Here is a 23,516-nt window from a genome sequence, read left to right on the forward strand (position 1 = left end):
CAAATTTTTTTCTTTTAGAACAAGTCAGCAAAATAAAATTCCAGTTTATTGTTGGACAACATTGTTTCACACATACATCAAACAGGCCAAAAAGTAAATAAATAAATAAACAGCAACTTCATAGACCAAAAAAAAAAAAAAGAAATCTTTTATCTTTGGCCTTTTTAACCATTTCATATAATCCAACTACTTATAGTACAGCTAAGTACATAAACGCAAAAAATTACTGGAATGCTCGGAATAATATTGTTGTTTGCTGTTTTTGCTTTTTTTACAAGGTTTTTTTCTCCTTTGAGATTATTATGAACACAGTTATGCCACAAGGAAAGTCAGAGTCATAAGTAGGACAGAGAACGCTCTGAAGGCTGGTTTGGTCATCCAAGATCATTAAAAATGGCTGATCCCTAACAACATGTACAAAAATATAAAATATAAACAAAAAATAAAAACAAATGTCCTTTTTAATGTACTTTTAAGAAAAAAAATTGGGGCCTTGGAAGTTTTGTACCTTTTTTCCTGCTCTGTTGCAAATTCTCATGGCTTTGGTTGGGTAGTGAAGAGCACATGTCATCTGTGGGTGGCACTGCCTGTGGTGGGCGGGCGGGCAGGCCTCTCTACTCAAAAGTGATCATGTTTAGATTCTGAGATGGGAAGTGGAAGGTGAATAGGTCACAGTGGCCTTTTTTTAAGTTTAACTTTTACTTTGTTGCTGTCTAGTCATCTTCATTGGTCTTTTGCTTCTTGGTATCAACATCATCATCCTCATCATCTTCAGCTGCCCCTTTGGTTTGCCTGTGGTGGCCTCAGCTTCTTCATCTCCATCTCCATCCTCTTCTTCACCATCACCTTCACCCTCCTCTTCCTTCCTCCCCACCTTCTTCCTCCTCTTCATCTACCTCATTGTCAGTCTCCTGCTCCCCATTTTCCTCATTAGTGTTCCTATTAGCAGGGGCGTCTCTTCCATTCTCTTCCTCCTCCGTAACTTTCTTCTTACTCCTTTAAGTCCTTGGTGGTGATCTCGGAGCTGGTGTCCACCACTGTGTCTGACATGGTGGGGCATATCAGTGATCCAATGTGGGGGATGGAAAAGAAAGAAAGAGTTCAGGGACTCTGGCAATAAAGCTGCCGTCCCCAGTGATGGAGGAATGCTGTGGAGGTGGTTGCAACGAGAAGGAAGTCAGACCCAGGAACAATACAAAGATGGCTTTTCAGAGCTACCAGTGGACCCTAAGGACAAATTTTATTTGACTGTGTAAAGCACCAAGTGCAAGCAGCAACAGTGAAATGCTTATATATACATATTCATATATATATAATATATGAAATTAAAAATAGGGGGTGGCATCTGTGGCTCAAAGGGGTGGGGCGCCGGCCCCATATGCCAGAGGTGGCGGGTTCAAGCCCAGCCCCGGCCAAAAACTGCAAAAAAAAAAAAAAAAAAAATATATATATATATATATATATATATGAAAAACACTTTCTTAAAGATTCAGAAAATATTTTCTTCAACTTGTACTTGAAGACTCTATTTGTCAAACTACATCAGTCAAACTGCACCACCATCAGCAAGGACACTAAGACTAGGACTTTTTTTTTTTTTTTTGAGACAGAGTCTCTCTCTGTCCCTCTGGGTAGAGTGCCATGGTGTCACAGCTCACAGAACCTCAAACTCTTTGGCTTAAGCGATACTCATGCCTCAGCCTCCCAAGTAGCTGGGACTACAGGTACCCACCACAACACCTGGCTATTTTTTTTGGTTGCAGTTGTTTAGCTGCCCCAGGCCAGGTTTGAACCTGCCACCCTCAGTGTATGTGGCTGGCACCATAAACACTGTGCTATGGGAGCCAAGCCCTAAGACTAGGATTTTTTTTTTTTGAGACAGAGTCTCAAGCTGTCACCCTGGGTAGAGTACCGTGGCGTCACAGCTCACAGCAACCTCCAACTCTTGGGCTTAAGCCATTCTCTTGCCTCAGCCTCCCAAGTAGCTGGGACTACAGGTGCTCCACACCACACCCAGCTATTTTTTGGTTATAGTTGTCATTGTTGTTTGGCGGGCTTGGGCTGAATTCGAATCCTCCAGCTCTGGTGTATGGGGCTGGTGCCTTAGCCACTTGAGCTACTGGCGCCGAGCATAAGACTTGGATTTTAAGTGGAAATCAATCCTTACCTTAGTCAGTTCCTATGAAACAAACAAACAAACAAACAAAAAGCTTAATAATTTTGTGGCAGCATCAACGTTAGTAGTCTCCCATAATAGAAGAGCTAACCAAATATTACCTGCTACTCTATCTTCCTTAGGTGAAATTGAGCATTTCTATATGTTGTAGACAGCACTAGTGTTTACTTGTGGGAATATTCTTCTCTACTTCTAGGTATACTGGGGATTGCACTTCTCTTGCTCTTTAAATAAGGCACAGCTAATTTAACTAGTTTTTACTCATGCAATGTAAGTAGAAATAACGTGCAGACCTGGCTTATAGCAGTTCACTGTTGGTGGCAGACCCCCTAGTCCCCTCTTTCCCTATCCCAGTACACCTTAAGCCTCATATTGGGATGTGGAAATAATAAAATGGTGGAGTCTTCATCAGCTTGCTACCCTCTGACCTACACATTTTGCTGGCTTATGATGGATATGTAGCACAAATAAAAAATAAATATTTGGGGTGGCGCCTGTGGCTCAGTGAGTAGGGCGCCGGCCCCATATACTGAGGGTAGCGGGTTCAAACCCGGCCTCGGCCAAACTGCAACCAAAAAACAGCCGGGCGTTGTGGAGGGCGTCTGTAGTCCCAGCTGCTTGGGAGGCTGAGGCAAGAAAATAGCATAAGCCCAAAAGCTTGGAGGTTGCTGTGAGCCGTGTGACATCATGGCACTCTACCGAGGGCGGTAAAGTAAGACTCTGTCTCTACAAAAAATAAATATTTGTTTTAGGCCACTGCACTTTAGGGTTTGTTTCCAAAGCACAACCTAGCTTATCTTGACTGGTACAGTTAAGTGTCATAAATGTAGCGGGGCGAGGTGGCTCACACCTGTAATCCTAGCATTCTGGGAGGCCAAGGCACACAGATCACTTGCGCTCAGGAGTTTGAGACCAGCCTGAGCAAGAGTAAGACCCATCTCTACTAAAAATAGAAAAATTAGCTGGGCATTGTGGCAGGTGCCTGATTCCCAGCTACTTGGGTGATACAAGAGGATTGCTTGAGCCCAGGAGTTTAAGATTGTTGTGAGCTAGGCCAACGCCACAACACTCAACCCAGGCCAACAGAGTGAGACTCTGTCTCAAAAAAAAAAACAATTGTCATAAATATAGAGTATAATGACCTCAGAAGCAAGATATCAACATATATTGATGAGAAACAAATATTCCTGAATGCAATGTCAAACTTTAAAAGTTTCCAATTTGAAAATACTAGCCAGGTGTGGTGATGCATACCTGTAGTCCCAGCTATGAGGAGGCTGAGGTGGTCATAGGAGTTTGAGGTTAGCCTGGGCAGTAGAGTGAGACCCCATCTTAATAATTTAAAAATAAATCCGAATACTAATAGGTTTTCAATTTATAAATAAAAGTTATATATATCATGTACAACACAGTTTGAAATATGCATACATTGTAGAATGGCTAATTGAATAGAATTTTTTTTTTTTCTGAGACAGAGTCTTAAGCTGTCACCCTGGGTAGAGTGCCATGATATCACTGCTCACAGCAACCTCAAACTCTTGGGCTTAAGTGATTCTCTTGCCTCAGCCTCCCAAGTACCTAGGACTATAGGCGCCCGCCACAACGCCCGGCTATTTTCTTTGTTGCAGTTGACATTGTTGTTTTAGCAGGCACAGGCTGGGTTCAAACCCAGCCAGCATTGGTGTATGTGGCCAGCGCCCTTCCCACTGAGCTATGGGCGCTGCCTGAATACTAATATTTTTAATAATATAAAAATTTAATTTTTAATTTTTGTATTTCACATTTTGTTTTGTTTTGAGACAGAGTCTATGTCGCCCTGGTTAGAGTGCCATGGCATCACAGCTCACAGGAACCCCAAACTCTTGGGCTTAAGTGAGTCTCTTGCCTCAGCCTCCCAAGTAACTGGGACTACAGGTGTCTGCCACAATGTCTGGCTATTTTTTGGTTGTAGTTGTCATTGTTGTTTGGCAGGCCCGAGCTGGATTCGAACCCACCAGCTCCGATGTATGTGGCTGACACTCTAGCCATTCAGCTACAGCCACCAAGCCAACGTGTATTCTTTTATCTCTAAAGTTTATTATAGGATGGTGATACTCTGTTTCTGGCAAATATTTATTTTTAACATGCTGTTTTGTATTCAGTCAAAATATATTTTGGGTACTTCTATGAATAAATACTTAGCTATGTGTCCTTTATTTAAAATAGTTATTTCACAGAAACCAGAAATGATTTGTAAATCAAGTCACAGATTTATTCTAGGGAAGAATACCTTGATTTTCTAGAATTCAGGCACTCTTTGCTGCCATCTTGCATCCTCTATCTTGTCTCTTCTGCTGCCTCCAGCTGGCTTCTGCTACTGCCAAATTCCAGAAACCAGCAGGATTCAATTCAAAGCTCTGTTTTGACTGCTGGTCCCTGATGAGACAACAGAGTCACTTGAATAACTTAATTTTTAAACTGGAAACAGAAAAGCACAATCAACTTATTTCCTATATACTTTGGGCTATCAGATAGCCACATGGTAGCTGATACTTGGTACTTGTCCCAGTAAGTGGCCTAGACAAGCCTCAGGCTAACAAAAGAGAAGCTATTTCAATTCTTACCTTAATATTCTCCTCCCAGGGAAGAATATTGTTAAAAACTACAACTCATATATGCACAAACAAAGGTCAGATCAAACATAATAGTGTGCTAACAATCTTAGTATAGTTTTAAGCTTTAACAACTTCAGAAGTACAAATTCTATGAACTTACACAAAATATCATTTGAAAGTAAAATTATTTAAATTTCCTTTGTTTACTTTATGAAATTTTGAACAGTAAATGTATTTTAAATTTTTGTTTCAGTCAACATTTGCCATCTTCTGTTAAAGGGACTAAAAAATTAAAACTTAAAATTATTCAAAATTCACAAAATGAAATATGTGTATAAGAAATTTAAATAGGCTGGGAGCCCGTAGCTCAGTGGATAGGGTTCCGGCCATATATACTGAGGCAGGCGGGTTTGAACCCAGCCCGGGCCTGCTAAACAACAATGACAACTGCAACAAAAACATAGCCGGGTGTTGTGGTGAGCGCCTGTAGTCCCAGCTACTTGGGAGGCTAAGGCAAGAGAATTGCTTAAGCCCAAGAGTTTGAGGTTGTTGTGAGCTGTGACTCGATGGCACTCTACCGAGGGTAACATAGTGAGACTCTGTCTCAAAAAAAAAAAGAAAGAAAAGAAATTTAAATAAATTTGACAGATGGTGGTTTTTGCGAGTCTGTAGGATTTATACTTCAGAAATTATCAAAGCTTACGATACTTCACTTAGAAGACATTGTAGCTTTGGGCAGTGCCTGTGACTCAAGGAGTAGGGTGCTGGCCCCATACACGGGAGGTGGAGGGTTCGAACCTGGCCCTGGCAAAAAAAAAAAAAAAAAAAAAAAGAAGACATTGTAGCTTTAAAAAAATAAATTATCAAAGATTAAAACGCATTAGGACTTTTGGGACACTTGTATATGGAAAACTATGGAGTCACAGGGTGCTTGAATATAAACTTGACATATGTAATTTACACTCAGGTATGTCCAAAGAAAATTGAAGCTATTTATAACAATACATATACACACATATACACAAAAAGATGAAAAACTGGGTGGCCTCTGTGGCTCAAAGGGTTAGGGCACCGGCCCCATATGCTGGAGGTGGCGGGTTCAAACCCAGCCCTGGCCAAAAACTGCAAAAAAAAAAAAAAAAAAAGATGAAAAACTGAGTCATAAGATTTCTTGAAGGTGGGGCAGCGCCTGTGGCTCAGTGGGTAGGGCACTGGCTCCATATACTAAGGGTGGCGTGTTCAAACCCAGCCCTGGCCAAACTGCAACAACAACAAAAATTTCTTGAAGCTGAAGAGACATATTGCTAAATGTTTAAAACTTTAGGAAAAGTATGAAAGAGGCAAATTAGTAGTAATACCTATAATATAGGTTTCTGGTATTTTCATACGGAAAAGTATTTCCATATGAAAACATGGAACATGGAACTATGTTTTAGTATTAGTATTGCTAATGATGGTTTTCCAGGAAAGTTAAATAACTTTTAAGGATGAACATTAATAGAATGCAGAAAAACACTTAGTAAACATTAGTTTTCCTTCCTGTTAGAGATTATCTAGTTCAGTGGTTCTCAACCTTGGCTGCACAGTGAATGATCTGAGGAGCTTAAAAACTATCAAAACTATAAATGCTTGGGTCCCGATGAGCTTCTGATTGAATTGATTGAAGCTACAGAATGGGCATGGGGAATATTGAAAGCCACTGGGTGATCCTAATGTGCAGTGAAGGGTGAAAACCACTGCTCTAGTTCAATTTATCATGAGGTATACATTAAAACGTGTAGATGTTCAGAGCTCCAATTTTTAAGTGTAGCACCAATCTCAAACGTAATAGTGGAAGAAGTTGAAAAAAAAAAAAACACCTAATTTAATCAACATAATTTAATGACAAAAACATGTTGGTTGATATAACCCAGACACAAAGAGGACTTATTGCATCATTCTATTTAAATAAGGTTTAAAATAAAAATCAGAACGTAGGAGGAAGGGAGAATTGACTGGGAAGAGACACAAGAAGGAAATTCCTGAGGGAAATGTTCTTTTTTCATTAGGGTACATGGATATACACATTTATCAAAACTCACTGAAATGGACAGCTGAGATCTGTGTGTTATTTCTCTATATGTAAACTACACTAAGATAAAAAGAACGAATAAACCACAATTAATGTAAATCTGGATAGTTTTTTTTTTTTTTTTTTTTTGAGACAGAGCCTCAAGCTGTCGCCCTGGGTAGAGTGCCGTGGCATCAGCTCACAGCAACCTCAAACTCCAGGGCTCAAGCGATTCTCCTGCCTGCACCTCCCAAGTAGCTGGGACCACAGGCGCCCACCACAACGCCCGGCTATTTTTTGGTTGCAGCCGTCATTGTTATTTGGCGGGCCCGGGCTGGATTCGAACCTGCCAGCTCAAGCGTACGTGGCTGGTGCCTTAGCCGCTTGAGCCACAAGCACCGAGTCAAATCTGGATAGTTTTGACGGGCGCCGGACAGCAAAACCCACACCGGAACTGATGAGAACGAAGAGCAGACAGCAGGGAGGATCAAATCCTAAAAAATATCTAGAAAGCCAGAAACCGTAGACCAGCAGCTGCCCGGACGGCGGCGCCAGAGTGTCCTACAAAAAGACGCCCCCGCGCTATTTTCCGGTACTCTCAAGCCTGCCCGTGTGTCCCCACCGGAAAAGTCCGGAGAGAAATGTTGCCACCGCGGGAAAGGAGCCGGCTGTAGCTTGGTTCCTGCGCGCATGCTGGGGCTGTAAAGCGCGGCTTTGTGCACTGCTTGCGGCTCAGGGAGGAGGACACCGGGGCTCGCCTTCCCTCCTCTCCTGCTGCTGCCGCCATGATTCCAGTGTCGCTGGTGGTAGTGGTGGTGGGTGGCTGGACTGCAGTGTACCTGACCGACTTGGTGCTGAAGGTGAGGGCCTCGGGCCTAAAGCTCAAGCCCGCGGTGCCCAGGGTTGGAGCGCCAGGCCCTGCGTAGTGCCAGGCCTCCTTTTCTTTTACTTTGCCTCGCGCCTTCTGGGCTAAAAGCCGCGTGGCTGGTGCCCACGTGCGGCCTTCCGCGTGGTATTTCTGCCCCGTGGAGTAAACAAAGCGCGGCTGGGCGCGGGAGGGGTGTGGCGGTCTGCGCGGCTGCTGTTGTCGCAGTGCGGGACGGTGCGGGCCCCTCCAGCTTTCAGGTCTGGCCCGGTAGGCTTGGGAGGGACCCGACCCTGCCGCCGCGGCAGCAGTGCACCAGAGAGGAAAATATAACGGCTGCCTAGGAGAGATTGTTTTCTCTCATTTTTTCAAAAGGCTACGACCCTCTAAAGACTGATATTGGAGTGAATTTAAATCAAGTGATTTAGAGCAGTGGTCTTAAATTTTAAAGTGCATCTGGTGGTCCAGTTAAAAATGCAGATTTTGATTCAGCAGACCTGGGACAAGGCGTAAAATCTTGCATTTCCAACCAGTTCCCAGGTGCTACTGATGCTCCTGGTCCAGAGACCCTACTTAAAAGTACCACACGCAAGGAGCAAGGATTCTGATTACTAGAATTAGAATCTGATTACTAGAATTCCAATTTTCACCCTGCACCCCTTTCTTCACACCATATACACCCTGGGTGCACGGTGCATTCCTCCCCCCGCCATTATTTGGGAAGGGTAGCCAAAAATTAGTAGTTTTCTGACCGCATGCTTCAAGCAACCTCTTGGTATTGAATATGGGGGGAGGGGATAACAATATGTGTGGAATAAAAATATATAGATTCTCAATTGTTTAATAAAAATTCTAATTATGAATAATAATACCTTCATGTTATGAATACCGTTTTAAATAGAAAACTATAGTATTGCGTATTTTAGATTTAATAATAAATTGAAATGGGATTTGTGCATTGGTGCATTTAAACTTGTAACGTGCAGAAGGTTATACAGTGTAGTCTTTCCAGTTAGGGGCTGGACTCTGCTACTTTATGGCTGTTGTGACCTTGGGCAAATTACTATTTGTGCCTCAGTTTCTCATGTTTAAAAAGTGATAATACAGGCGGTGCCTGTCGCTCAGTGAGTAGGGCGCCGGCCCCATATACCGAGGGTGGCGGGTTCAAACCCGGCCCTGGCCAAACTGCCAAAAAAAAGTAGCCGGGTGTTGTGGCGAGCGCCTGTAGGCCCAGCTACTTGGGAGGCTGAGACAAGAGAATCACCTAAGCCCGGGAGCTGAAGGTTGCTGTGAGCTGTGACGCTACGGCACTCTACCGAGGGCGACAAAGTGAGACTCCGTCTCAAAAAAAAAAAAAAGTGATAGGCGGCGTCTGTGGCTCAAGGAGTAGGGCGCCGGTCCCGTATGCCGGAGGTGGTGGGTTCAAACCCAGCCCCGGCCAAAAACCACAAAAAAAAAAAAAAAAGTGATAATACGTGTAACAGTGCATCCAGGTTAATTTTTGCTACTCAAAGTTCAAGGATCAGCAATGGTTTGATCATCCGGGAACTTGTTAGAAATGCAGAATTTCAGGCTTGGCTCCTGTAGCACAGTGGTTACAGTGCCAGGCACATACACTGAGGCTGGCAGGTTCCAAACTGGCTCCAGGCCAGCTAAACAACAATGACAACTGCAACATAAAATAGCAGGGCATTATGGCAGGTGCCTGTAGTCCCAGCTACTTGGGAAGCAGAGGCAAGAAAATCTCTTGAGCCCAAGAGTTGGAGGTTGCTGTGAGCTGTGATGTCGGGGCACTCTTCCCAGGGCAACATAGTGAGACTGTCTCAAAAAAAAAAAAAAAAAAAGGAGGGTGGCGCCTGTGGCTCAAAGGAGTAGGGTAAGGTGCCGGCCCCATATGCCAGAGGTGGCAGGTTCAAACCTAGCTCCGGCCAAAAACTGCAAAAAAAAAAAAGAAATGCAGAATTTCAGGCCTCACCCCTGACCTTATGGAAACAGACTGTGTCTCAACAAGATTGCAGTTGATTCGTCTGCAAGTGTTTGTGTTTGAGAAGTGCTGATGTAAAGTACTCGGCATAGTGCTTAGTGTGGCGTAAGCAATACAGACCACAGAGATTTTGTTGTTTGGGGAAAAAGCCACATGATTGTTTCATGTTGCATATGTGAAGAAAATCATAAAAAGAACTTTTCTGGCTAGGCATAGTAGCTCACGCCTGTAATCATAGCACTCTGAGAGACTGAGGTGGGTGGCTTGCCTGACTCAGGAGTTTGAGACCAGCCTGAGCAAGGGTGAGACCCCTGTCTCTACTAAAAATAGAAAAACTAGCCAGGTAAGGTGGTGGCTGCCTATAGTCCCAAGCTACTCGAGAGGCTGATGCAGGAGGATCACTTGAGCCCAGGAGTCTGAGGTTGCTTGAGCTGTGACACCACTGCACTCTACTGAGAGCAGCATAGTGAGACTTTGTCTCAAAAAAACAAAAGATTTTTCAAACCTCTACAATCTCTGTCCCTAGTGTGTGAGGTGATCAGGATGTCACTCTAGTTTCAGTGACAGCCCCTAACGCCCTAACAGAGCACTGTAGCCTGAGCAAAAGACTTAGCATTCAGAGTTATTTGCCTGAGAAATGGACACCTTGACTTTTAGGTCTGAAGAAAGCACCTTCAGCTTTTCTGCTTCTGGTTTGAAATGTTGATCTACTCTTGGTTTTTCTAGGATTTATGAAGTAGACATCTGTGAGAGGGGTGCGTGCCACTCTCCTTTTCCAAGTCCTGGAAAACAATCAGTTTTAAAAAAAACCTGAAGACTGAGAGCAGAGAAAATTACAGACCCAAAGTAAACAGATACCTATCTATATTCAGATGCAGGTCATTTTTTATGACTGGTAGGACTGAAATATCTGTCTAGGAGAGCGTTAAGTTTCTCACATGGATAAGCATCAATATTACAGAATACCTACCGTGCTTACTGTAACTATGTCTTATGTAACACTCTTGTTGGAGCTGTGTCGAAGCCAGTGGTTCTCAACCTTCCTACAGCCCTTTAATACAGTTCCTGTAGGTCACGGCCCACAGGTTGAGAACCACTCTAAGCAGTCATCCCCATGACTCCAGCAAATTTAAGAGATGGTACTCAGACCAAAATGGCTTTAGATAAGTTTTGTACTTTCACATAATGAAAATCAGCCTAACCTCTTAGAATTGCTGCTCAGAAGAAGACAGAAAGTGCTGATTTTGACTAACCTGTCCCTTCTGTTGGATTGGTTGGGGGTCTTTTTAACTTACAACCCAGACTTCTAGACCTCTGTTGTCCAATATGGTAGCTATTAGCTATTACATGTGGCTATTGAGCCTTTGAAACAGAGCTAGTCCAAATTGAAATGTGTTATAAGGGTAAAATTGGCATCAGATTTCAAAGAATTAGTGCCAAAAAAAAGCATCTCAACTTTTTAATACTGATTACATGTTGAAATGATATCTTAAATATCTGGTGGTAAAAATATATGAAAATTAATCTCTTTCAATTTACTTTTTAAAGTTTGGCTACTAGACTGGGAATTTAATATTTATTTATTTATTTTTAGAGACAGAGTCTCACTTTATTGCCCTCGGTAGAGTGAGGTGGCGTCACAGCTGACAGCAACCTCCAACTCCTGGGCTTAGGTGATTCTCTTGCCTCAGCCACCGGAGTAGCTGGGACTACAGGTGCCGGCCACAACACCCAGCTATTTTTTGTTGCAGTTTGGCTAGGGCCTGGTTTGCACCCGCCACCCTCATTATATGGGGCTGACGCCCTACTTACTAAGCCACAGGTGACGCCACATTTTATTTTATTTTTTTGAGACAGACTCTCACTGGGTCACCCTCGATAGAGTGCTGTGGTGTCACAGTTCACAGCAACCTCAAACTCTTGGGTTTAAGCGATTCTCTTGCCTCTGCCTCCCAAGTAGCTGGGACTATAGGCGCCCGCCACAATGCCTGGCTATTTTTTTTTTGTTGTTGTTGTTGTTGCAATTATTGCAATTGTTGTTGCAATGTTAGGCCAGGATTGAACCTGCCACCCTCGGGGTATATGGCTTGCGCCATAACTACTGTGCTACAGGTGCTGTGCCTAGACAATTTAAAATTATGTATGTATGGCTCAGTGCCTGTAGCTCAAGAGGCTAAGGTACCAGCCACATACAGGAGAGCTGGCGGGTTCGAATGCGGCCCAGGCCCGCCAAACAACAATGACAGCTACAACCAAAAAATAGCTGGATGTTGTGGCGGGTGCCTGTAGTCCCAGCTACTTGGGAGGCTGAGGCAAGAGAATCGCCTAAGCCCAGGAGTTGGAGTTCCTGTGAGCTGTGATGCCATGGCACTCTACCCAGGGCAACAGCTTGAGGCTCTGTCTCAAAAAAATAATAATTACATATGTAGGTTGCATTTGTGGCTAACATTATATTTCTATTGGACAACACTGTTTTAAGCAAGGGTCAGCAGACTTTTTTTGGAAAAGGGCCAGATAGTAAGTATTTTAGGCTTTGTGGGCCACACCAGGTCTCTATCATATATTCCTGAGGGTTTTGTTGTTGTTGTTGTCCTTTTGTTATAATTCCTTAAAAATGTAAAAACTATTCTCAGCTCACAAGCTATATGAAAATACACCTTAGGCTGGATTTAGCCTATGGGCTGTAGTTTGCCAAACTTTAACCTCAGCAGACCAGCTAGCCTGAGATTTTAATATTGTCAAGAATAAATATGAAGCTTTATGACTATAAACATTTGAGCAGTCAACATCTTGATTTCCTATAGAAAATAACTTTATTTTCCTATATATTACAAAATATTCTTCGAAATTGAGTGATGTAACTTTTCTTTCTCTCTTAGTCATCTGTCTATTTTAAGCATTCTTATGAAGACTGGCTGGAAAACAATGGATTGAGCATCTCTCCTTTCCACATAAGATGGCAAACAGCTGTTTTCAATCGTGCCTTCTACAGCTGGGGACGGCGAAAAGCAAGGATGCTTTACCAATGGTATTTTTTATCTTCTCTTTTTGGTTTAAATTAATCACTGATCATAAAAGAGATACTTTGTTAATTATTTCCATCATTTTTCAGTCTACTGAGTTTTTAAATACTGACATATTAAAACTTTCTGATTTTATATAAATGTATGGGATTGTATTATGCTTTTATATGCATTAAAAATCAAGGTCTTGGGCAGCACCTGTGGCTCAGTGGGTAGGGCGCCGGCCCTACCAAGGGTGGAGGGTTCAAATCCAGCCCCGGCCAAACTGCAACAACAACAAAAAAAAAATAGCTGGGCATTGTGGCGGACACCTGTAGTCCCAGCTACTCAGGAGGCTAAGTGAAGATAATCCCTTAAGCCCAGAAGTTGGAGGTTGCTGTGAGTTGTGACGCCACGACACTCTACTAAGGGCAATAAAGTGAGACTGTGTCTAAAAAAAAAAAAAAAAATCAAGGTCTTTATGTTGTTTTATGGTAATTAGAGGGTTTGCAGTGATCTCTGAGAGACCTAAGATATACCAACAGGTTCTGTAGTTGAGAGGATGTGAAGGCGAGGTGCTATTTTTTGTTGTTGTTGTTAAATATTTTTAGTTCCAGCTCGGCGCATGTTGCTCAGTGGCTAGGGTGCCAGCCACATACACCAGAGCTGGCGGATTCAAACCCAGCCCGGGCCTGCCAAACAACAATGACAACTACAACCAAAAAATAGCCAGGTGTTGTGGCAGGCACCTATAGTCCCAGCTACTTGGGAGGCTGAAGCAGGAGAATCATTTAAGCCCAGGAGTTTGAGGTTGCTATGTGCTGTGATACCACGGCACTCTACCCAGGGCAACATAGCGAGACTCTGTCTCTAAAAAAAGGAAAAAAATTTTTAGTTCCTGCCCAGGCACTGTGGCTCACACCCATAATTCTAGCACTCTGGTTGGCTGGGGAGGGTTGCTTGAGCTCAGGAGTTCGAGACTAGCCTGAGCAAGAGTGAGACCCCATCTCTACCAAAAATAGAAAAAATTAGTTGGGCCTGGAGGCACATATCTGCAATCCCAGCTACTCAGTAGGCTAAGACAGGAGGATCATTTGAGCCCAGAAGTTTGAGGTTGCAGTAAGAGATAATGATACCACTACCCTCTACCTGGGTAACAGAGTGAGACTCTATCAAAAACATTTTTAGTTCCATATGAATTAGAGCTAAATGTAAGCAAATCATCAAAGAGTTAACAGAAAATAAAATGTTGGGTGTCGTGGCTCACGCCTGTAGTCCCACTACTCTGGGAGGCCGAGGCGAGTGGATCTCTTGAGGTCATGAGTTTGAGACCAGCCTGAGCAAGAGTGAGACCCTGTCTCTAAAAAACTAGCCAGGTGTTGTAGCAGGCATCTGTAGTCCCATCTACTTGGGAGGCTGAGGCAAGAGGATCTCTTGAGCCCAAGAGTTTGGGGTTACTGTTAGGTATGACGCTGCAGCACTCTACTGGGGGCAACAAAGTGAAAGAAATTTTCTTAAAAGAAAATGTAATATTAAATCAGAGCATACAAAATAGAAAGAAAGAAGTACTAAAGAGCAGAAATCGGTGACATGGAAAATATACAGTATAGAAAATCAGCAAAGCCAAAAGTTGGCTCTTTGAAAAGATTAGTAAAGTTGACAAACCTCTATCATGACTGATCAAGAAAAAAAGAAACACAAGTAACTAAGAATTAGAATTGAAAAGTGGGCACTACTGTAGATATTCTATAGACATTAAAAAATAGTAAGACTGGCTTGATGCTTGTAGCTCAGCAGCTAGGGCACCAGCTACATACATCAGAGCTGGTGGGTTCAAATATGTCCCGGACCTGCTGAACAACAATGACAACTACAACCAAAAAAAAATAAATAAATAAACCAAGCGGGCGCTTGTAGTCCCAGCTACTTGGGAGGCTGAGGCAGGAGAATTGTTTAAGCCCAAGAGTTTGAGGTTGCTATGAGCTGTGATGCCACAGCACTCTACCAAGGGTGACAAAGTGAGACCCTGTCTCAAAAAAAAAAGACTCAGTAGTTCAGCGGCTAGGGCATCAGCCACATTCACTGGAGCTGGCGGGTTCAAATCTGGCCCGGTCCTGCCAAACAACAGTGACAACTAAAAAAAAAAAAAATAGCTGGGTGTTGTGGAGGGCACCTGTAGTCCTAGCTACTTTGGAGGCTAAGGCAAGAGAATCACTTAAGCCCAAGAGTTGGAGGTTGCTATGAGCTATGATGCTATGGCACTCTACTGAGGGCGACATAGTGAGACTCTGTCTCAAAAAAAAAAAAAAAAGAAGAATATTAAGGGGTGGTGTCTGTGGCTCAAGGAGTAGAGTGCTAGTCCCATGTACTGGAGGTGGTGAGTTCAAACCTGGCCCCAGCCAAAAACTGTGCAAAAAAAAAAAAAAAATGTGGAGAATTCTCAAAGATCTGAAAGTAGACCTTCCTTTCAGATCCCACTATCATATTACTCAGTATCTACCCAGAAGAAAAATAAATCATTAAAAAATATATACTGTGGCCATTTTGAATTCTTCTGTGCCATAACTCTGCTAGCTTAAATAAAGCCCTTCCTCTTTTTTTTCCGTTCTTTTTTTTTCTTTCTTTCTTTTTTTTTTATTGTTAAATCATAGCTGTGTACATTAATGCGATCATGGGGCACGGCACCATACACTGGTTTTATAGACCATTTGACACATTTTCATCACACTGGTTAATATAGCCTTTCTGACATTTTCTTAGTTATTGTGTTAAGACAATTATATTCTACATTTACTAAGTTTCACATGTACCCTTGTAAGATGCACCGCAGGTGTAGTCCAACCAATCACCCTCCCTCCGCCCATCCTCTCCCCTCCCTCCCCTCCCTCTCCCTCTTCCCCCTATTCTTAGGTTATATCTGGGTTATAGCTTTCATGTGAAAGCCATAAATTAGTTTTATAGTAGGGCTGAGTAAATTGGATACTTTTTCTTCCATTCTTGAGATAGCCCTTCCTCTTTAAAAAAAAAAAATTAGGAACAATTCTATGCCCCTCAATTTGACAATTTAGATGAAATGGACAAGTTACTTGAAAAATACAACTTATCAAAAGTTAAAAAATGTGGCTTGGCACCCATAGCACAGTGGTTATGGTACCAGCCAGATGCACCAAGGCTGGCAGGTTCAAACCTGGCCCGGGCCAGCTAAACAACAATGATAACTGCAACAAAAAAATAGCTGGGTGTTGTGGCGGGCACCTGCAGTTCCAGCTACTTGCGAGGCTGAGGCGATAGAATCACTTCAGCCCAGTGCCTGTGCTACAGTCAAGTAAAAAGGCAGTAGAAATTTTTTTTTTTTTTATTTGTAGAGGCAGAGTCTCACTTTACTGCCCTCGATAGAGTGCCGAGTGCCGTGGCGTCACACGGCTCACAGCAACCTCCAGCTCTTGGGCTTATGTGATTCTCTTGCCTCAGCCTCCCGAGCAGCTGGGATTATAGGCGCCCGCCACAACGCCCGGCTATTTTTTGTTGTTGTTGCAGTTTGGCTGGGGCTGGGTTTGAACCCACCACCCTCGGTATATGGGGCCGGCGCCCTACTCGCTGAGCCACAGGCGCCGCCCATGGCAGTAGAAATTTTTTTTTTTTTTTTTTTTTATTGTTGGGGATTCATTGAGGGTACAATAAGCCAGGTTACACTGATTGCAATTGTTAGGTAAAGTCCCTCTTGCAATCGTGTCTTGCCCCCATAAAGTGTGACACACACCAAGGCCCCACCCACCTCCCTCCTTCCCTCTTTCTGTTTCCCCCCCATAACCATAATTGTCATTAATTGTCCTCATATCAAAATTGAGTACATAGGATTCATGCTTCTCCATTCTTGTGATGCTTTACTAAGAATAATGTCTTCCACGTCCATCCAGGTTAATACGAAGGATGTAAAGTCTCCATTTTTTTTAATGGCTGAATAGTATTCCATGGTATACATATACCACAGCTTGTTAATCCATTCCTGGAACTATGAAATGTGATTGGTCAGTGAATTTGCTAGTACATGATTTTTAAAGAACTATATAGTTACGTGATTTTTTTTTTCCTCTTGACAGGTTCAATTTTGGAATGGTGTTTGGCGTAATTGCCATGTTTAGCTCATTTTTTCTCCTTGGAAAAACGCTAATGCAGACTTTGGCACAAATGATGGCTGACTCTCCCTCTTCTTACTCTTCATCTTCATCTTCCTCTTCCTCTTCATCGTCCTCATCTTCTTCCTCTTCATCCTCCTCCTCCTCCTCCTCTCTTCACAATGAACAGGTGTTACAAGTTGTGGTAAGTACCTTTTTGTTTTAAATAACTTTATTGAAATAGAAATATGAGATTTTTCTTTTGGCTAGCATAGCTCCTATCCATAATATAAATATGAAAATAAAAGTAATGGCCGGGCACAGTGGCTCACGTCTGTAATCTAGCACTCTGGGAGTTTGAGACTAGCTTGAGCCAGAGCAAGACCTTGTCTCTAAAAATAGCCAGGTGTATAGTCCCAGCTACCTGGGGGCTGAGACAGTACAATCACTTGAGCCCAGGAGTTTGAGGTTGCTGTGAGCTATGATGCTGTGGCTCTCTACCAAGGGTGACAAAGTGAGACTCCGGCTAGAAAAAAGAAAACAAAAGTCACATTTTTTCAAATTACCTGCTTGAACAAAAACCACTAGTAAGAATACAGAAAGGAATTATTGAGATATTTGGTAGTAGTTGTAGTAGTAGTAATGGAACAAATAGACTGCTATCAAGACTGTCAACTATTTACACAGATATTTGACTTCATTCATGTTGTCTTCTTAAGATGTTTAATAATTGTCACTTTTGGCTCGGAGCCTATAGCTCAGTGAGTAGGGCGCCAGCCACATACACCAAAGCTGGTGGGTTCAAGCCTGGCCCAGCCTGTCAAACAACAATGACAACTGCAACCAAAAAATGGCCAGGTGTTGTGGCGGGTGCCTGTAGTCCCAGCTACTCGGGAGGCTGAGGCAAGAAAATTTCTTACACCCAAGAGTTTGAGGTTGCTGTGAGCTGTGATGCCATGGCACTCTACCGAGGGTGACATAATGAGACTGTATCAAAAAAAAAAAAGTCATTTTCAAGGAATAAGTGTACTGATTTAAGATCTCTGTAGTAAAGTACATTTAATCCTATGCAAAGTGTTCTCCTTCCCTCTTTTATGGACTTTCAGAGTCTAACCAATAATATCCTTTTAATTAAAGATAAAAGTCCTTTCTGAACGTTCACTGTGATTTCTTAATGTGAAGAAGAATGTGCTAAGTTATACTTCTTTGACTATAAGCTAGTTATAATACTTTAAAGCTCAAGTGTAGATGTATACATACCTTATTGTTTTATGCATCCAGAGTTCAGACTTTTTTTTTTTTTTTTTGCAGTTTTTGGCTGGGGCCAGGTTTGAACCCGCCACTTCCAGTATATGGGGCCGGCGCCCTACTCACTGAGCCACAGGTGCCGCCCTGTATCCAGAGTTCAGAAAGGGGTTTTATGTTGGCTCACTTATTTCATAATTTTACATTTATAGTTCCCATTTCTGTGAGTTGTGGATGTCGTGTATATAGTCATGTTCTTATTCATGGAATGAACTGTTCAAGAGTAACATTTATTTTCCTAATCCCTTTTTTCTTTTTCTTTTTTTTTTTTTTTTGAGACAGAGTTTCACTGTGTTGCCCTCAGTAGAGTACTCTGGCACCACAGCTCACAGCAACCTCCAACTCTTGGGCTTAAGCAATTCTCTTGCCTCAGCCTCCCAAGTAGCTGGGACTACAGGTGCCTGCTACAATGCCCGGCTATTTTTTGGTTTTAATTGTCATTGTTGTTTGGCAGTACCAGGATGGAGTCGAACCTGCCACCTCTGGTGTACATGGCTGGTGCCCTAGCCACTGAGTTACAGGCGCCGAGCCTTTCTTAATCACTTTGTGGCCTCTGTACTAAACAGTCTGGGAAGATTTAGAAGTCATGTAGAAGCCAGAAGCAGTGGCTCACACCTGTAATCCTAGTACTCTGGGAGGCTGAGGTGTGTGGATCACTTGGGCTCAGGAGTTCAAGACCAGCCTGAGCAAGAGTGAGATCTCGTCTTTACTAAAAATAGAAAAAAAAACTAGCCAGGTTGTGTACACCTGTAGTCCCAGGTACTGAGGAGGCTGAGGCAAGAGGATCATTTGACCCCAAGAATTTGAGGTTGCTGTGAGTTATGATGATGCCATGGTACTCTACCTAGGGCATCAAAGTGAGACTCTGTCTCAAAAAAAAAAAAAAAAAATAGCAGTCATGTAGGGAATGATAAAGACTCTTTCCTAAGGGGCGATACCTGTGGCTCAGTGGGTAGGGCACTGGCCCCATATACCAAGAGCGGCAGGTTCAAACCCGACCCCGGCCAAACTGCAACAAAAAAATAGCCGGGTGTTGTGGCGGGCGCCTGTGGTCCCAGCTACTTGGGAGGCTGAGGCAAGAGAATCTCCTAAACCCAGGAGTTGGAGGTTGCTGTGAGCTGTGTGACGCCGCAGCACTCTATCGAGGGCAATAAAGTGAGATGCTGTCTCTACAAAAAAAAAAAAAAATCTCTACTGTGGTCATAGCTCTTTCGTAGAGGTTAAAAGATTGACCAGATAAGGCTTATAAGAAATGACTTACTTCTTCAGCAAACACTAAGTGTATCCTCCCTACTGACCATGTGCTGGGTCCTGCTTGTATGGGGAACACAGTCCAATCCTAGCACTCATAGAGCTTTTCATCTAGAAAAAAAGCTACTATGATTGTACTCCATTTGGACATTGTACCGGGTGCTGTGAGAACAGAGAGAAGGACTATGAAATGTGCCTGGCACTAGGAAGAGAATAAAAGGGAAATGTCCACAGAAGGATCATTTAGAGTCCACATAGCCTGGGAAAGGAAGCTGGAAATTGAGCATCCCAGTAATAGAGGGAAAAATATCACATAGAAAAGCGAGGCAATTATCATAGTAATAATAAAACGTAGTTAATATGCAGTGCTTCCTTTTTTTTTTATCACCCTTGGTAAGGTGCTCTGGCGTCACAGCTCACAGCAACCTCCAGCTCCTGGGCTTAGGCAATTCTCTTGCCTCAGCCTCCCGAGTAGCTGGGACTACAGGCGCCCGCCACAATGCCTGGCTATTTTTTGGTTGCAGTTTGGCTGGGGCTGGGTTTAAACCCACCATCCTCAGTATATGGGGTTGGCGCCCTACCCACTGAGCCACAGGCGCCGCCCAATATGCAGTGCTTCCTATATGAGGTTTTTTGTGCCTGTTTTATTCTTGAACAAACTAGAAGTAAATATTAGTGTAATCTCTAATATTAGTGGTAATATTAGAAGACACTAATATAATATTTGGTGTTATCTAATATTAGTGTTAGGGTTATCTCTAGTATTAGTGTTATCCCTGACTTACAGATGAGAAAATTGAGGCCCAGAAACATTAAGTCACTTGTTTGTGATCAAAGCTAATAACTAGTAGATCCATCATCACTGACCTTAGAACTTATGCACATTATTCTGTGCTCTAGTAGAATCTATGCTCTACTCCTCTTAAGAAAGACAAATACGGGTGGCGCCTGTGGCTCAGTCGGTAACGTGCCAGCCCCATATACCGAGGGTGGTGGATTCAAACCTGGCCCCAGCTGAACTGCAACCAAAAAAAAAAAAAAAAAATAGCTGGGCGTTGTGGCGGGAGCCTGTAGTCCCAGCTACTCAGGAGGCTGAGGCAAGAGAATCGCTTAAACCCAGGAGTTGGAGGTTGCTGTGAGCTGTGTGAGGCCACGGCACTCTACCGAGGGCCATAAATTGAGACTCTGTCTCTACAAAAAAAAAAAAAAAAGAAAAATACTTCTTAAGGAACTATACGAAGTATTGACTGTGTCTATAGGGTATATGATAAAAACATAGGTAGGAAAGGCAGCAAGAGAGGATAGTGAAGAATATAAGATGGGAGAAATAGGCGGGGTCTAGGTTATGAAGGGCCTTCCTCAGAGGTTTTTTTTTTTTTTTTTTTTTTTTTTTGACAAGAGTTTCACTGTGTCGCCCCAGGCTAGAATGCCATGGCATCAGCCTCACTCATAGCAACCTCAAATTCCTGGGTTCAAGCAATCCTCCTGTCTCAGCCTCTAGAATAACTGAGACTGTAGGCACCACCACAACACCCAGCTTATTTCTCTAGTTTTATTTTTTTTTTTTATTTATTTTTTTTGTAGAGACAAGAGTCTCACTTTATCGCCCTCAGTAGAGTGCCGTGGCATCACACAGCTCACAGCAACCTCTAACTCCTGGGCTTAGACGATTCTCTTGCCTCAGCCTCACAGTAGCTGAGACTACAGGTGCCCACCACAACGCCCGGCTATTTTTTTTTGTTGTTGTTGTTGTTGCAGGTTGGCTGGGGCTGGATTTGACCCGCCACCCTCAGTATATGGCGCCAACGCCCTACCCACTGAGCCACAGGCGCCACCCCAATTTTTCTATTTTTAGTAGAGATGGGTCTCACTCTTGCTCGGGCTGGTCTTGAATTCCTGAGCTGAAGGGATCCTCCTGCCTCAGCCTCCTAGAATGCTAGGATTACAGGCCTAAGAGGTTTTGATTTCACCTGTAGGTAACAGTTATATGCAAAATGGACCAAAGTTCCTTAGATATAGAGACCAGAGGCCAGGCGTGGTAGCTCACACCTGTAATCCTAGCATTCTTAGAGACCGAGGCTGGTAGATTGCATGGCTCAAGAATTTGAGACCAGCCTGAGCAAGAGCGAGACCCTGTCTTTAAAAATAGCTAGGCTTTGTGGCAGGCACCTGTAAAACTAGCTACTCAGGAGGCTAAGGAAAGAGGATCATTTGAGCCCAAGAGTTTGAGTTGCTGTGAGCTATGACGCCAGGGCCCTGTACTGAGGGTGACAAAGTGAGATTCTGTCTCAGAAAGAAAAAAGAAAGATGTAGAGACCATTTAAGAGGGATAATTCGTGTTAGAAGTGATAAAGATCTAAACTAAATTACTGGTAAGAACAATGAAGGGGATGGAGTCACATGATCTTTTGGAGTAGAGTTCTCAGACCTTCGCTAATTGTATGTGAACCTATAGGGAGAAGGAAGAGTTTAGGATGACTCTTAGGTTACACGATTGGTTATCATTCACCAAGAAAGAGAATAGGAGAGGAAGAAAGCCAGTTTGAAGGAAATGTGATCATTGACCTGTCTGCCTGCTAAAATTAGAATGGCAAAATGTTGTTTAGGGAAGAAATTATTTCTTCTCTTTGCTTCTCAGTTTATTCATAGAGCTCAGAAAAATAATCTCATAAGAGAGTCATACTTTGGAACTATTAAGAACTCAGCTGCCCTCTGTAGTTCACTGTACACACTGATGTCTAAGTTTAAGAATGTTACGTCTACTGACTTTGATATGTGAGCTCTTGTAGCTTCAAGAACATACTTACTGTTTACTCTATAATTCCCTACAGCCTTGTTCAGTATAATTCTCCAAACCCTGGCACTGTTGTTGAAAGTATTCTATATTCAGTATTCTGGTACATCTAATACCCTGTGTGATCATAGCAGAGCCAGATGGGCAGTTGAGTACTGTTGCCAGCAAATAAGATCTACCATCTGTTGGTATAGTCACATACTCAAATTCTTATCTTATCTCATTATTGCATCCGGAAAATAATAAAGAGAAGGAATAAATATCCTCCTGCATCAAGCTTACTGATTTATTTGAAATAAAGGTAAAGTAATGAGGATATTTTATGATATAGAGGGCATATATGACAATTAATCTTAAACACATAAATTTAGAGAGGGGTCAGAGAAAGGAAAACTATTGAACAGATACCTGACAACATGGGATTGGAACAGGTATGTAGGAAAGGCGACATTCATGCTCTTGAAAAAAGATGTTCAGGAGGATCTGAGTAAAGAGAATTTCAGATAGTGAGCATTGTAAACATGTCCATATCCTTTTACCCTTTACTTCCCCATCTAGGTCTCTTGCTTAAGGAAACACCTCCAAATATAAGAAAATTAGTAGCCATCAAGCTATTTAGCGTGACATTTTTTATTATGAAGAGTTAGAACTAGCCAAAAGATCAATCAAGAAATGATTAAATTATTAGATTGACATTCAAAGAGATATTATGTCTACATTAAAAATAATGACTATGAAAGCAAGTTTCATAACTAGAGAAAGGACACTTGGAGTTAATGGAATTTAGAAAATGATCCAAGCATCACTATATGAATAAATCTCCTCTTCATTTATTAAAGATTTCTCTGTTGCACACAAAAATAAATTCCATTTGTATTAAAATTGAAACTTGAAATCATAAAAGATCTTTTTTCTTTTTTATGAGACAGAGCCTCAAGCTGTCGCCTTGGGTAGAGTACGTGATATCACAGCTCACAGCCACCTCCAACTCCTGGGCTCAAGTGATTCTCCTGCCTCCACCTCCCAAGTAGCTGAGACTACAAGCACCCGCCACAACGCCTGGCTATTTTTTGGTTGCAGCCATCATTGTTTGGCTGGCCCTGGCTGGATTCGAACCTGCCAGCTCAGGTGTATGTGGCTGGCGCCTTAACCGCTTGAGCCACAGGCACCAAGCCCATAAAAGATCTTGAAAGGAAAAAATCCCAGGGCGGCGCCTGTGACTCAGTGAGTAGGACGCTGGCCCCATATACTGAGAGTAGCAGGTTTGAACCCTGCCCTGGCAAAAAATAGCCAGGTGTTGTGGCAGGCGCCTGTAGTCCTACCTACTCCGGAGGCTGAGGCAAGAGAATCACCTAAGCCCAGGAGTTGGAGGTTGCTGTG

At 42.8% G+C, this 23,516-nt stretch overlaps 1 protein-coding gene and 1 pseudogene across 1 annotated transcript in view; one reads left to right on the forward strand and one right to left on the reverse strand.

The window, feature by feature from the left end:
* Positions 1 to 713: 713 nt before the first annotated feature.
* Positions 714 to 1,065, reverse strand: LOC128576664 (prothymosin alpha-like; annotated as a pseudogene).
* Positions 1,066 to 7,458: 6,393 nt separating this feature from the next.
* The window catches only part of MBTPS2 (membrane bound transcription factor peptidase, site 2), a 53,452-nt gene continuing 37,394 nt past the window's right edge, over positions 7,459 to 23,516 (forward strand). Inside the window, exons 1-3 of the mRNA XM_053580120.1 lie at positions 7,459 to 7,680; positions 12,549 to 12,697; positions 16,772 to 16,991. Coding sequence (XP_053436095.1) covers positions 7,606 to 7,680; positions 12,549 to 12,697; positions 16,772 to 16,991 — 444 coding nt within the window. The 5' untranslated portion in view covers positions 7,459 to 7,605. The remainder of the gene's footprint in view (positions 7,681 to 12,548; positions 12,698 to 16,771; positions 16,992 to 23,516) is intronic.

Source organism: Nycticebus coucang, chromosome X (assembly GCF_027406575.1).
Source record: "Nycticebus coucang isolate mNycCou1 chromosome X, mNycCou1.pri, whole genome shotgun sequence".
Taxonomy (NCBI): domain Eukaryota; kingdom Metazoa; phylum Chordata; class Mammalia; order Primates; family Lorisidae; genus Nycticebus; species Nycticebus coucang.